The following is a 16,888-nucleotide window of genomic DNA, read 5'->3' on the forward strand; positions in this document are numbered from 1 at the left end:
CAATGTTGCATACATTTTACAGAAGTCAGTATTGCATACACTAATGTTGCATACAGTAACAAGGTCAGTATTGCATACACTATACAGAGGTCAGTATTGAATACACTTTACAGAGGTCAATGTTGCATACACTATGCAGAGGTCAGTATTGTTTACACTATACAGAGGTTAGTATTAAATACACTTTACAGAGGTCAATGTTGCATACACTATACAGAGGTCAGTATTGCATACACTAACAAGGTCAGTGTTGCATCCACTATGCAGGGATCAGTAATGCATCCACTATACAGAGGTCAGTATTGCATACACTAACAAGGTCAATGTTGCATCCACTATACATCGGTCAATGTTGCATACACTATACATGGGTCAATGTTGCATACACTAACAAGGTCTGTATTGCATCCACTATGCAGGGGTCAATGTTGCATCCACTATACAGAGGTCAGTATTGCATACTATAACAAGGTCAGTATTGCATACACTATACAGAGGTCAATGTTGAATACACTATACAGAGGTCAATGTTGCATACACTAACAAGGTCAGTATTGTATACACTATACAGAGGTCAATGTAGCATACACTATACAGAGGTCAATGTTGCATTCACAAAACAGAGGTCAGTGTTGAATACACTATACAGAGGTCAATGTTGCATTCACTATACAGAGGTCAATGTTGCATTCACTAAACAGAGGTCAATGTTGCATTCACTAAACAGAGGTCAGTATTGTATACTTTTTACAGAGGTCAGTGTTGCATACACCATACATGGTGGCCATGTGGAAATTTTCAAATTTGCCTATTGCTCGGACATTTCTGCGTGTGTGATTATGGTATATATTATGTTAAAAAAGTATGCGGTATGCAGTATGTTGAATAACATATGATATGGTTTTTGGCATCTTTTAATATATGATCGAGCTTACACCTTTTGACCTTCACATACTCCTGTTTTTCTATATCAGTAGTATTACTGCATTTTTTGTCATCTGTTCTGAACCCACAAGGCCGATGGAGCTGCTATTTTGTGTGATGATCCCAGCTATGGACTTTGGTGTCTCACACAATATGACAATCTGACTTCAACATGTTTGCCATAATTTCTGTATAATCCAGGTGAGCTTCAGAGCCTTGTGGCTCTAGTTGTTCAATATGTATCACATTTAACATGTTTAGGGCAATTTGGTAATCTGTTCAGAGATTTGAATCAGACGAAAAAAGAAAGGCTTGACCACAACACCAAATTGTGTGGAACTTGCTGTGATATTTTGATGGTAAAATTGCCATAGATCATCAGACCTAACACAGCAATTGGGAAAGTCAATCACCATGAGCATTTCACTCATAATTTTAAAAAGTGGTGCATAAACAATGATAAATGATATGTGTGCAGTTGTTATCTTAGCTGCGGCAAGTTTGCATTGACTGCTTGACATATCACTATAAAATCTCATCATCATGACCAGTGATAATAATATTTAATAATAGAATTTTGATTCAAAGATAAGAAGTCGGGTTGGGACGAGTCCAAATTTACTACCCAGGTACCCACCCCCCTATTACCCGACCCTACCCGGGTACCCACTGTGGGTATCAAGAGAAACAAAATGTCAGATTTATTAACCACAGCACTTACAAAACATATTTATATACATGTAATAAATGATCTGGTCATGTAAACACTGAAGTTGACTTAAGTTATATCTTTATTCAACCATATGAAAAGTCAGAAGGAATGGGTGCATTGTCAGAAAGAAATGCGAACATTGTAGTGTAACCATAGAGTTCAAGATACTTGTGGTCAATATAAAATATAACATGTGACTAACCACGGGTCCGGGTAGTCCTGTGGTTACCAGGGTCCTACTCAGTACCCACCCGACCTGGGTACCCGAGTTACCCGTCCCAGCCCTAATAAGAAGACTATTATTTACAGGAATAATATATTCTAATATTGTGTTATTTTTGTTGTAGCTTTTATTAAATATATTTAAACTATTATTATTATTAACCATAATTATAGCCATTTGTCATATTGCTGGGTAATACGTATGGAACAGTTGGATGAGTCATCGCTTAGGTTTCTCTCATTTTTTCTGTTTCGATCACAAAAATAAAATGTTGACATATAACAGTCAAACTACAACAAATATTACTTTTAATGAGCCATAGTATGACATGTAATTTATATGTCTCCATTCTCTGACAGCTCAGGTTTCTTTCTAGGCGTCAGTTATGGTAATCTGATTTTGGTTGCTGTAAATAATGGCGAGTTAGTGCGATCTCACGATCACCGGTGCAGCGATACCGTCATACAGTATTGTATTGTGATACAAGGCCCGCGATACAATTCATAGGTATACAATCCCTGTATCACGATACATATGATACATTATATTACAACTTACATTGATGTAAAAACATGTGAATAATAACAGAAACTGTTCAACAACCACCAGCTGTTCCGATTCTCTAGTACCGTATTCGATGTAATAAGTACCCTACTCTTATAAGTGCCCCACTCTAATAATACCCTACTCTAATAAGTGCCCCTCTAATAAGTGCCCCACTCTAATAAGCGCCCCACTCTAATAAGTACCCTACTCTAATAAGTACCCTACTCTAATAAGTGCCCCACTCTAATAAGTGCCCCTCTCTAATAAGTGCCCCACTCTAATAAGCGCCCCATTCTAATAAGTACCCTACTCTAATAAGTGCCCCACTCTAATAAGTGCCCCACTCTAATAAGCGCCCAACTCTAATAAGTACCCTACTCTAATAAGTACCCTACTCTAATAAGTACCCCACTCTAATAAGTACCCCACTCTAATAAGTGCCCTACTCTAATAAGTGCCCTACTCTAATAAGTGCCCTACTCTAATAAGCGCCCCACTCTAATAAGTGCCCAACTCTAATAAGCGCCCCACTCTGATAAGCGCCCCACTCTGATAAGTGCCCAACTCTCATAAGTGCCCCACTCTAATAAGCGCCCCACTCTAATAAGCGCCCCACTCTAATAAGTGCCCCACTCTAATAAGTGCCCTACTCTAATAAGCGCCCCACTCTAATAAGTGCCCAACTCTAATAAGCGCCCTACTCTAATAAGTGCCCAACTCTAATAAGTACCTCACTCTAATTAGTGCCCCACTCTAATAAGCGCCCCACTCTAATAAGTACCCTACTCTAATAAGTGCCCAACTCTAATAAGTGCCCCACTCTAATAAGCGCCCCACTCTAATAAGTACCCTACTCTAATAAGTGCCCCACTCTAATAAGTACCCTACTCTAATAAGTGCCCCACTCTAATAAGTGCCCTACTCTAATAAGCGCCCCACTCTAATAAGTGCCCCACTCTAATAAGTACCCTACTCTAATAAGCGCCCCACTCTAATAAGTGCCCAACTCTAATAAGCGCCCCACTCTAATAAGTACCCTACTCTAATAAGTACCCTACTCTAATAAGTGCCCCACACTAATAAGTACCCTACTCTAATAAGCGCCCCACTCTAATAAGTGCCCCACTCTAATAAGTGCCCTACTCTAATAAGCGCCCCACTCTAATAAGTGCCCAACTCTAATAAGCGCCCCACTCTAATAAGTACCCTACTCTAATAAGTACCCTACTCTAATAAGTGCCCCACTCTAATAAGTACCCTACTCTAATAAGCGCCCCACTCTAATAAGTGCCCCACTCTAATCAGCGTCCCACTCTAATAAGTGCCCCACTCTAATAAGTGCCCCACTCTAATAAGCGCCCCACTCTAATATGCGCCCATGGCGATATTTGCTGATATATTGGCTGGTGAACAATCCCAATTAGCACCCCTTCCGATTGATCAATTTACACAAGACTTATTTATTCGCGTATAATACACACTCGTGTGTTATATGCACCCTTAATTATGGGCAATTAAATTCTGGGAAAATATATCTGTCGTACATAAACATTTCAGGCTGTCGCCATAAACCACAAAATTTATCTTTCAACTCTGTTTTCTTCACCAAAATAATATTCTAATAAGAGACCCCTATTTCTAATTTTGAGTGCGCCCTTGGCGCTTATTACATTGAATACGGTATTTCACGGTTGGACATAAATAGCATAACATTCACAGCGACATCTACCAATATGTTTCTGCCCTGCAATTTCCCATCTTTGATTTCTGAAATTTAATAACAAATGATTCAGGGTTGTGAATCACCTGCAAAAAGAAAGAATACCAACTTGTAAAATAAAAGTACTGTTTTGGGATACGCGTTGTGTTGCACCCAAAATATCAGGATATGTATCGCAACCCCAGCATATCGTACACCTTTACAATTCACACCCATTTTTTGCCAAAATTTATGCAAGCACTATTGAATGATAATTTGAATAATATTAATAAATAAAAAGATAAATCCATACATACAATGAACACTTTATATTACCAGATAGTGTAACAATAGGATCAAATTGCGTCATTCACTTCTGATTTATTGATATGTTGTTTCCGACATGTCCGATAACGTGAAGATGTGTGATGGGGAAAATGATAAATTTTATCACCGTCATTGATAACCTAAGCAAATCCGTTGTAGCATGAAGGGTGTTATCACCAGGGAGACTGAGTTTTGTTTGTAAGTTGTCACAGCGATAGTAGTTGTGGAAATGACGTTATTGTTTGAAGCTCAAGATGAACATCATAAAGGATCAAATGTTTTATTCAGTGGCAATCATTTTTTAGTCATGTTGAATTCATGGCCGTTTGCAATTATCAATGGTCCGTATAGCAAAGTAAATGGCCAATTCTTGCAAAAAATGTCTCATAAAATTTGTAATCATGGGGCTATAGGGCCAAATTTTCTAAAATTTCCTTCCCAATCACTGCTGACACTAATGGAAGCATCCTTCCTTCTTTAGAGGGGGCACAGGCAAAGCACTTGAAATGGGGAAATTTCTACTAGTCCTTATATCTTAGATGGGCAATTTGGCAAGGACAATAGGACTTGTGCCAATTTCTAACGCTGCATCTTGCAACAATGTATTTTTTGTTGCAAATAATTTTTAAAAAATTCATCAGTGTGAATCATGATTATTCTTTTCAAACATTTTTTCAATAAAATCCCATTTTCCTAAACACAAAAATAAGGTACCAGAACACAAGATAAAAAAGTTTTGGGATGTTTTCGCATGCTCATAAACAATACATTTAAAACTAATCTATGAACATGATGAACATTTCCAGAATTGTACTTAGCTCTGTCCTCTGTGGAGGTTGTGGGTAGGTCAGCAGGCAGTGGCTTACCCTTTTGGGGTTTATCTCGGTAAATTGATGTGTGACACCTAGCATACCTTCTCTCAGGGTTCTCTCAGGTACATAGCCTTGGCAAAATAGGGGGCACGGGTGGCCCAGTCGTCTAAGGCACCATGATTCACTGTGCAGAGTTGCGTCCTTTGGACATGCAAGAAACCAATGATTGTGGGTGTTGTAAGAGGTTACTAATGCGATCGTGTGGTCAGGCTCTCTGAAATGGATGATGTATGTCATTGTACCCAATTGCGTGGATCGATACTCATGATGTCAATCACTGGATGTTCTTGTCCAGACACGATTATTTACAGACCTCCGTCATATGGCTGGAATATTGCTGAGTGCGGCGTTAAACAAGCTAACAAGCGTGAATTACAAGTCATGTAAAACCTTGACTCTGGTAAACGTGTCTAATGTCTGTCTCAAGTTCACTGGACTACAACTTTCTGATTTCAGATCTGACCAATGTGACGAGGGGGTGACAGTGGAGGGTGTGGCGGTTGTCATGGAAACCTCTCCTGTACTCAAAGAAAATAATGCTGGCGGGGAAGACACCAGCAAAGCACCTCTCAAAGATGGAGGCGTCAGGAGGAGAAAGATAAAGAGGAACAAGAACAACAAAAAACCCGTGAAGAAAGCGTTGAACAAGATCCAGAGCACCGCAGTGGTGGACATTATAGTGCAGGGTGCACCACCTAGACGCAAGGGTGGCCGCAACCGTGGTGCAGGGGTGTTACGCAAGAAGGGGGATGATATCATCTCGTATACCACAGACGATGGAGTGAAGTACAGACCCGGAGGTGAGACATTTTACATGTACCATAATTTCTGCATTAAGCACCCTGGGTAATAGAAAATTGACAGTTATTAAAACCATACATTTAAATTTATATTTAGACCCGGGAAGATCTGGGTTAGAATAGGTCCATAGCAACCCATGCTTGTCATGACTCATAAAAGGCGACTATGCTTGTCGTAAGAGGCGACTAAATGGATAGGGTGGTCAGACTTGCTGACTTGGTTGATGCATGTCATCGCATCCCAATTGTGTGGATTGATGCTTATGATGTCAGTCACTGGATTGTCTGGTCCAGACACGATTATTTACAGGACGCCGTCATATAGATGGAATATTGCTGAGTGCGGCGTTAAATAACAAACAAACAAATGTTGAATGATATAAGGAATGTAATGGAATCTAGGGCGCTGCGATTCACTGTGCATTTGCGTCTCTTGGGCACGCCAGAAACCTATGATTGTGGGTTCGAATCCTGGTTCACCCCGATTATGTTTCTAGGTTTGTCATCACCATACCCGTGCTCGTGGGTTTCACCGAAGTGGTAAATGTCTGAAACCTGCATCACTTAGGGCTTTCCTCCCTCATTAAGCTGACACGCCGTGATATAACTGGAATACTGTTAAAAGTGGTGTTAAACCCAACTCACTCACTCACTCACTCACTCCTCCCACATTAAGCTGACATGCTGTGATATAACTGAAATACTGTTAAAAGTGGTGTTAAACCCAACTCACTCACTCACTCCAGTAACTTGTTGCAGTATCCTTTATTACCAACTGTTATACAGCTGCTGGACTATTGTTGACTTCAGCGTGGAACAACATTCCTTCACTCACTCTGTGATGAATTCATTTGCACGTCCCAGTTGGTGTCTCATGTCCCTACCAGCATAGGACACCAACCATCTCACCCACAATCTCACCCACCATCTCACCCACCATGACCAACCACCATCTCACCCACCATCACCCACAATCTCACACCCAGCATCACATCCACAAACTCAACCACCATCTCACCCACCATCACCAACAATCTCACCCTCCATCACACACCATCACACCCCCACCATCTCACCCACAATCTCAACCACCATCTCACCCACCATCACCCACAATCTCACACCCAGCATCACATCCACAATCTCACCCACAATCTCACACCCAGCATCACATCCACAATCTCACCCACAATCTCACACCCATCATCACATCCACAATCTCACCCACAATCTCACACCCAGCATCACATCCACAAACTCAACCACCATCTCACCCACCATCACCAACAATCTCACCCACCATCACACACCATCACACCCCCACCATCTCACCCACAATCTCAACCACCATCTCACCCACCATCACCCACAATCTCACACCCAGCATCACATCCACAATCTCACCCACCATCACACACCCAGCATCACATCCACAATCTCACCCACCATCTCACCACCTCACCCATAATCTCACCCACCATCACACACCCACAATCTTACCAGCAATTTCACCCACCATCTCACTGTTTTCACCACAATCTCACCCACCATCTCACCCACCCTTTTATTGATAATCTCACCCACAATCTCACCCATAATCTCGCCATCCTTCACCCACAACCTCACTGGAAATCTCACCCACAATCTCACCATCCAACTTAACAACTCACCCACCATTTCACTGGTAATCTCACCAAGCATTTCACCCACCATCTCACCCACTCCCTCATCAGACGAGGTGTCATGTCAAGTAATGAAGATAATCGCCTGTCAAATTGACCAAGTTAAAGAGATTAGACATTTCATCCCCTTGGTATACTAAGACAGGTCATATATCAAGAACATAAGACCATGGTGACCTCTGACCTGTTGAAGGAGGAATACAGGACGAAGGTCGTGGGAGAACGTCATGTCACATTTGACGGTGGATGTCAGAGCAGTCACTAACGAGAAAATTATGACATTCCATGCCAGGTGCACACAGGTGGTAGAGGGGACTCATGATTGGATGAGCATACACGAAGCTGCATCTTCACACAAAATAACCAACGTCATGTTGCTGGAACATTGCTGAGTGAGGCGTTAAACAACAAATAAACACAAAGAATAGGTAACCATGGTAACAACCAATGGTAGATAACTTAGATATACCGCATTATCTGTCATAAGCCTCCCTCTGTTTATTAACACATCCTTCCTTAATTAGCATGATTAGCACACCTGACTTAATAAACATCTCATAAACGTCACACGAAACAACACGCTGGGATACAAGTGTTTATCAACTCAATGTTGCTCCAAGACAAGGAGTACTTGTGTTAATCTTGATTACCCAAATGGCCTTGTTCAATGCACAAGACAAGTCTGAAATCGTTTTATCCAGATGAGAGAATGGTAAATGAAGATGGTGTTTGTTACGTCAATGTCAGCATGAACTAACGGATAAACAGTTCTCATGTGATATATTGCCATTGTCTGTTAAGAGACACTAGGCCCATATCTCACCTCTGCCCTCTCACCTCTCCCCTCTCACCTCTCACCAGTGATTAACGAATGTCATAGACGCTGGTTATACGAGCTTTCAACAGCTGTCATCAATGTCATGTGATATGAGTTCGTATTCCCTGAGGAGATTACCAACACCACTGTTGAGCAATGTGCACAATGTGTCGGATCCCTCTCTCTGCAGTGTGGTGATACGGGATCCCTCCCATGCGGATATGTTGCTTGAGAACTTGACAAGGCTTGTATTGGCTGCACAAGTCTGTAAAGTATTTTACATGGCATAGGTCAGCTAATGGAGGGGGGTTAAAAGACTTGTAAATTTGAGGTCACTGATGTATCGAATCACACATTTGACACGTGTACAAAATCCGCATAAATTACTTGCCAGTGGTTTTTCAACTTACATGGATGTTTGTGTTTATTTCCTCTTGTTGTGTAGTATCAGTACTCATGACAGTATTCGGTAGGTGTTTGTTGTAAATATTGGAAGTGTGACCTTCAAGTCTGATCACACGATTTCACCAAAAAAAATAATGTCCTAAATATTGTATAAAATTTTGCAGAAAATCCCAGGATGTCAGGGCATAGCTTGAATCCTAGGATGTCTGGGCAGTGCTTGAATCCCAGGATGTCAGGGCAGTGCTTGAATCCCAGGATGTCAGGGCAGTGCTTGAATCCTATGATGTCAGGGCATAGCTTGAATCCCAGGATGTCTGGGCAGTGCTTGAATCCCAGGATGTCAGGGCAGTGCTTGAATCCCAGGATGTCTGGGCAGTGCTTTAATCTAAGGATGTCAGGGCAGTGCTTTAATCTCAGGATGTCGGGGCAGTGCTTGAATCTCAGGATGTCAGGGCAGTGCTTGAATCCTATAATGTTAGGGCAGTGCTTGAATCCCAGGATGTCAGGGCAGTGCTTGAATCCCAGGGGGGCTTGAATCCCAGGATGTCAGGGCAGTGCTTGAATCCCAGGATGTCAGGGCAGTGCTTGAATCCCAGGGGGGCTTGAATCCCAGGAGTTTGGTCCCTTGGGCATGCCAGAAACCTACAATTGAGGGTTAAAACCCCGGTTCGCCCTGATTATGTTTCTAAGTTTGTCAACACTATACCCGTGCTCGTGGGTTTCACCAAAGTGGAAAAAAAACTGAGACCTGCATCACTTCGGGCTTTCCTCCCACATTAACATGATTAAGCTGACACGCCGTCATATAACTGGAATACTGTTTAAAGCAGGGTTAAACGCAACTCACTCACTCACTTGAAAACCAGGATGTCATAGCTCCAAAACCAGAACACCACAGCAGTGTTTCAAGCCAGTTTTTATGTATGTAGTGTTTGAGGTCCGCAGACATGGATAATGTTGAGCTGATATTGATGAAGGTGAGGTGAGGTTTTTCACATAATTCCATGTAGTTCCACATAATTCCATGTTGTTCCACATAGTTCCACATAAACTGAGTTCCACATTGATACTTAAATTTCTATGATAAGCTGGAACAGGACCAAACACATTGCCCTGGCATTCTAGGATTGTCAAACAGATGTTCCACATTGTAAAAAATATAACATGTGACAAAATAATACAAATTGCTGATGTTATTAGGGGAGTGGTCCTGCTTCCTGCATGGAAGTCCCTCCTCCCACTTGCCTGGCAATGATGAATCGGCTGCTCTGACAAAATGAAAACCCATTACCATCACTTAACACTGGAATGAAACCCTCATTAATGAGGTTTTTACCGACACCTTTTCCGGACTAAAAGTGTATTTATGTTCATCCAAGTGACCAGGAAATCTGATGTGTTTTGTGGGAGCAGTGGAATCGTTGAGTTGTGGAGGTGATTGCTTGTCTCAGAGGACAGGGTTTATTCCTCACAAGTCAGGGAAATGGAATATATTTTCTTAAGTGATTATTGATTTGATTCCATTGTTGGTAACTTGACAAGCGCTATGCACAGGAGTATATGCTGAAACAGATTTACTGTGTTTACAGCGGTCTTTCCCAGCCATCCGCTCACTCACTCACACACCTACATGCCCACCCACCAACCCACTCTTCCTCTAAATTGCCCACTGACCAACCCACTCATCCTCTATATTGCCCACCCACCAACCCACTCATCCTCTATATTGCCCACCCACCAACCCACTCATCCTCTATATTGCCCACCCACCAACCCACTCATCCTCTATATTGCCCACCCACCAACCCACTCATTCTCTATATTGCCCACGCACCAACCCACTCATCCTCTATATTGCCCACCCACCAACCCACTCATTCTCTATATTGCCCACCCACCAACCCACTCATCCTCTATATTGCCAACCCACCAACCTACTCTTCCTCTATATTGCCCACCCACCAACCTACTCATCCTCTATATTGCCCACCCACCAACCCACTCATCCTCTATATTGCCCACCCACCAACCCACTCATCCTCTATATTGCCCACCCACCAACCCACTCATCCTCTATATTGCCCACCCACCAACCTACTCATCCTCTAGATCGCCCGCCCACCAACCTACTTATCCTTTCAATCGCCTACTCACCATCTCGTGTGTCTGTCCACTCACTCACCAACCAACACAGCTTTTATACCCACCAGCCCACTCACTCGCCCACCCAGTGAAGATCCGGGGTAGAATAGGTCTTCAGCAACCCATGCTTGCCGTAAGAGACAAACAAACAACTCACTTGCCCACACACCCACCAACTTGCCTATCCACTCACTCACTCATTCACTCACTCACTCACAGTTTCTCCAGATATAGTCTTTCATGCCGTCCCTTATTATCCGCCATCAGTGTGCCCAATTATTGACCCACCCTTAATGAATTATCTGTATATTTTCAGATTGTGTATACATTGAGAACAACCGCCCCGACCAGCCTTACTATGTGTGTGCCGTCAAGTATTTCCGAGTGGTCAGTACATCCTTTAGCATGTTTATAGCACACTACCAGAATACATCCTTTATCATGTTTATAGCACACTACCAGAATACATCCTTTGTCATGTTTATAGCACATCACCAGAATACATCCTTTGTCATGTTTATAGCAGATCACCAGAATGCATCCTTTGTCATGTTTATAGCACATCACCAGAATACATCATTTATCATGTTTATAGCACATCACCAGAATACATCATTTATCATGTTTATAGCATATCACCAGAATGCATCCTTTGTCATTTTTATAGCACATCACCAGAGTACATCCAGAGTATCATGTTTATAGCACATCACCAGAATGCATCCTTTATCATGTTTATAGCACATCACCAGAATACATCCTTTATCATGTTTATAGCACATCACCAGAGTACATCCTTTATCATGTTTATAGCACACTACCAGAATACATCCTTTGTCATGTTTATAGCACATCACCAGAATACATCCTTTGTCATGTTTATAGCACATTACAAGAGTAATCCTTTGTAATTTTTATAGCACATCACCAGAGTACATCCAGAGTATCATGTTTATAGCATATTGCCAGAGTACATCCTTTATCATGTTTATGGCACATATACATATGTACCTATCGTGAAGGTAACGTATGATACACTAAGTAATTTATAAAGACATTTCCCATCAATATAACAAAATGAGAACAATATATATTGGGACATATCCATACAAAATAATTACAAATGTGAGCCCACAGAAAGACTTAGACAACCAAATGAAGCCTAGCGATTTACAAATGTTGGCCCACCTGTGTTGATCACTAGATCTATATATATCACGGAAGGAGTGGACCCACAACTTAGAAAATGGTTGTAAGTGAGCCAACCTAATGAAGATTCGCGATTTATATATGTGGTCTTACTGTTGCAATCATTATGACTTAAAATGTGGGCCTACATTTAGAAATTGATAATCAGATCTAATTAAGCAACCTTATATACCTAGGCGGTATACAAATGTTGGCTCGCTTGTTTGAACACCATAACTGATGGGAACAATGTAGGCCCACATTATAGAAAAAGGTTATCAGTAACTTAATGGAACTCCACGAATTATGAATGTGGTCTGCCCAAATTTAGAAATAAATTATCAGCACCATGCCAAAATTATAAAGCTTTTCTGTCGTCCTTTACAAATTTTGGGCCACTTGGATCACCTTATATGATGCGGGGGGGGGGGGGGGGGAAATGGAAGATGGCCCAAATTTTAGAAAAATTACACTCAACATATGACAACTATCGACTTTCTAAAATGTGGGCCCACCTGCAGTCATCTCTGTTAAGAAAATATAATGGGCCCACATTTGTTGAAAACGAAAATTTCCAAGTTAAATTTCCATTGGCAAGCACAGTTTTTAATTTTCTGCAAGTTACTGATGGGAAGGAAAATATATATTGTCTTCAAACATTTATTAAGAATACGATTTACCTTCGGGATCAGATGGCCAATTAATAATTGGACCATCGACAACGTTCAGCGTGACAGATGCCATTTTTCGTAAATACGAAAACAACAGTGATGGCTCCCGATGGAAATAGTCACTCCCTTTCCCAATATAAACCACTGATAATGCGGTTTTGCCATGTTTATAGCACATTACCAGAGAATCCCAGATTGCAATTTTCCAGTTATATGAAATATAGATGCATATTTTTTCGTGAGCTATATTTATGCTGCATACTTGCTTATATGACAGGGTAGTCTGACGATAGTAGTTATCTGAACTATATAATGCATACCTGTTCATTGACAATACAGGTAATCTTATGCCCAGAACGTGTTAAGAATGAAAAATTTACAACGTTTACATTTGCGAATTGCACTATTGTGCTTAGGTACAATTCTGATGTTCTTCCCAATCAGGGGCGGTCGGGTAGCCTAGTGGTATAGCGTTCGCTACTCATGCTGAGGACTCGGGTTCGATTCCCGACATGGGTACAATGTGGGAAGCCCATTACTGGTGTCCCCCGCCGTGATGTTGCTGGAATATTGCTAAAAACGACATAAATTAAACTCACTCACTCACTCTTTCCAATCACATCATACTGGCATGCATATGTACATATATCAAATATTAAAAGAAACAAATTGTCATTTGAAAACTTTATGAAGATTTTAACTGATAAATTTCGGATAGAAAGGTCAATTGCACTCAAAAACAATACTACATGGATTGGACAGTTTGACAGAAAATAGAAAAATGTGGCAAGAGAACTGACTGATTAATATTTCTTTCTATTTGGAACTCACTGGCTGTCGATGCAGATCATAGAAATTGATAATCGTTAAATAAATATCGATAAATATCGGGGGAAGTAACTTTGATCAAATACGCAGAAAAGAGTCCAAAAGAAATCAACATATTTATTCAGGGATTACTTTGTGGACATTTGAGATATATGTATAACAAAAAGAGTTACTTTCCATCCTCAGCAATTGACATTATTGACAACAAGTCTAAATCTAAACTTTTGTAACATTTTATTGATGACACTATTTTCATATCGATAATTGTTAATATTTCTTCCAATCGACAATAATTCCAGTTATTGATATTTTTTTGCCAGCCCTCGTTTTCACTCCTGTGTTGTGACGGTATTGTTCATCATTTCATTAATGATCATGATGAAGACTCTGGTGCAGTAAGCATGGTGAATATAGTCTGCTTCTTTCACCATCTGTTAGTCCCGTTAAGATCCGGGGTAGAATATGTCTTCAGCAACCCATGCTTAGCGTAAAAGGCGACTATGCTTGTCGTAAGAGACGACTAACGGGATCGGGTGGTCAGGCTCACTGACTTTGTTGATGCATGTCATCGATCCCAATTGTGTGGATCGATGCTTATGATGTCAATTACTGGATTGTCTGGTCCAGACTCAATTATTTACAGACCGCTGTCATATAGCTGGAATATTGCTGAGTGCGGCATTCAACAACACCCCAACCAAACAAACCAAGCACCATCTGTCGATGTTGATTTGAGAAGGATCTGACACCTGTATCTTGACCTGCTTCCTAGAATAAGCTATCTGGTGTACTTACTCCCAAATGTTTTGCTAAAATTGATTTCAATAATATTTAAGAGAACATTTGAAAGAAGATTAACATTTATTTAAATGAAATATGGTATCAGCTGAAGAATATTCCTATATATTTTTGTGCTCAAGAGTTGGTTGGTGGCTAAAGTTCTATTCTTTGATGTAGCATTTTATATTTCATTTTTATTATGGGGGCATGCGTGGCCCAGTCGTATTAGGCGATTTTGTTCCCTGTGCAGAGTTGCGTCCCTTGGGCAGGCCCCAAATTTATGATTCTAGGTTCGAATCCCGGTTTGCCCTCATTGTGTTTCTCAGCCTGTCAGCAACATACCCGTGCTCGTGGGTTTCACAAAGTGGTAAACGTCTGAGACCTGCATCACTTCAGGCTTGCCTCCCACATTAAGCTGACACGCTGTGATAACGGCAGCCTTTAAACTCACTCACATTTGATAGAAAATTAAACTATTTTGAAATAATATGGTGGTAGATGAAGAAAATAACTTTCTGTGTTTATTGTATACTTAAGAAATGATTTAAGTGTCGCCTAAGTCCAATTCATGATATTTCTAAAATTACGACTCAATTATCAGGTCTCCTGAATTACCTTCAATTTTTTTTTTAAATTCACACAATTCACTATTTAATCATGGTAATATTGCATCATGAACACATTTAATAAAGTACAAAGATTATTTTTTGTGACAGTAACTGTTTCATGGGTTTTTTAGTTTTTCTCACATTTTAATTATTAACCAAAAATAGTCTTTATGTCATTTGTGTGACAAATCTGGTTGTTTTATGTCCAAAATTAATTGAAAAAGATGGTAAACTGACAATGGCAGTTGATTTGTTACGGTTACCATGGCAACCTAATTGTCAAGCAATAAAATCATAGCAGTTGAAAGGCTTTGCGCTTGCCGGCTGTGATTCAACTCATTGGCTTGGCATTGGACCCTTAGCTTTCTACACCCTAAAGTGCTTTAATTCTTCCACCATCTACTGGACAGCCGGTGAGAAAACTGGACATGTTTTATCAGAAACATGTGTCCTTCTTTCGTATTATGTGAAAATGGCAGCACAAAATGTGAGCCTTGCTTGTGCTTAAGTGTTGTAAAGATATGGTGTCGCGCAAGACGAGAGATTGAGAGATGACAGATGATTCTACCATTTATTATTGATGCAAGAAAGTGGGTGCCTTGGGCCTGAGTGCTTGCCTTTGTGCTGACTTGTGATCGATTAGGGGAAAACAAGAGTTGCCTCCCTTCCTTTGTGAATCAACCTGGCCACGCTCTGAGGGTTGGTATCGTCAGTGAGGCAGTGTGCTTATTCAAAGCCATCTCTTGCAATCCTTTGTCACACAACTCGTCTTTGTATATTCTGCCATCATGATGAGGGCTACGCTATATGTATCAGTAGTGATTTTGAATATCTTGGAATGTTTTCATTCTGTGCTTGTAGCTTGGTTTGGCCACAGCAAACTAATCACACAGTGCTTGTTTGGGTGTGAGGGTGCTTGTGGCTAGCTAGCTTTGGGAGTGTTTGTGGCTAGATAGCTGTGAGTGGTTTTGGCTAGATAGCTGTGAGTGTTTGTGGCTAGATAGCTGTGAGTGGTTTTGGCTAGATAGCTGTGAGTGGTTTTGGCTAGATAGCTGTGAGTGTTTGTGGCTAGATAGCTGTGAGTGGTTTTGGCTAGATAGCTGTGAGTGGTTTTGGCTAGATAGCTGTGAGTGGTTTTAGCTAGATAGCTGTGAGTGGTTTTGGCTAGATAGCTATGAGTGTTTGTGGCTAGATAGCTGTGAGTGTTTTTGGTTTTATAGCTGTGAAAGTGTTTATGGCTAGATAGCTGAGAGAGTGTTTGTGGCCAGATAGTTGTGTTTATTTGTTTGTTGTTTGAGATAATCCAGTGAGTGACATCATGAGCATCAGTCTACGTAATTGGGATACAGTGACATGCATCATCCAAGTCAACAAGTCTGACCACCTGATCTCGTTATTCGCCTCTTACAAACATGGATAACTGAAGACCAATTCTAGCCCGAATCATCATGTGTAGATATATCGGAGAGCGTTTGTGGCTAGATCATCGTGAGAGTGGTTATGGCTGGATAGCTGTGAAAGAACTTATGGCTAGATCACAATGTATGTGTTGACTGCTAGTGACTCTCTTTGAGTGGCAGTGCTCTCAGCCTGGCAAGCATAGACAGCACAGAGGGTGTTTATCAGCCTCATGGGGCCTACTGTAGCTAGCTGGCTATTAAAGT

General features: G+C 41.0%; 1 protein-coding gene across 7 annotated transcripts in view; it reads left to right on the top strand.

Moving 5' to 3' along the window:
• Positions 1-16,888, top strand: part of LOC139471057 (arginine-glutamic acid dipeptide repeats protein-like) — a 163,343-nt gene that overhangs the window by 13,981 nt on the left and 132,474 nt on the right. For all 7 annotated transcript variants that reach the window (XM_071253354.1, XM_071253358.1, XM_071253356.1 and 4 more), the window contains exons 2-3: positions 5,760-6,103; positions 11,466-11,536. In XM_071253354.1, coding sequence (XP_071109455.1) covers positions 5,809-6,103; positions 11,466-11,536 — 366 coding nt within the window. In that variant the 5' untranslated portion in view covers positions 5,760-5,808. The remainder of the gene's footprint in view (positions 1-5,759; positions 6,104-11,465; positions 11,537-16,888) is intronic.

Source organism: Haliotis cracherodii, unplaced genomic scaffold, assembly GCF_022045235.1.
Source record: "Haliotis cracherodii isolate W230 unplaced genomic scaffold, xgHalCrac1.p SCAF_21, whole genome shotgun sequence".
NCBI classification, from domain to species: domain Eukaryota; kingdom Metazoa; phylum Mollusca; class Gastropoda; order Lepetellida; family Haliotidae; genus Haliotis; species Haliotis cracherodii.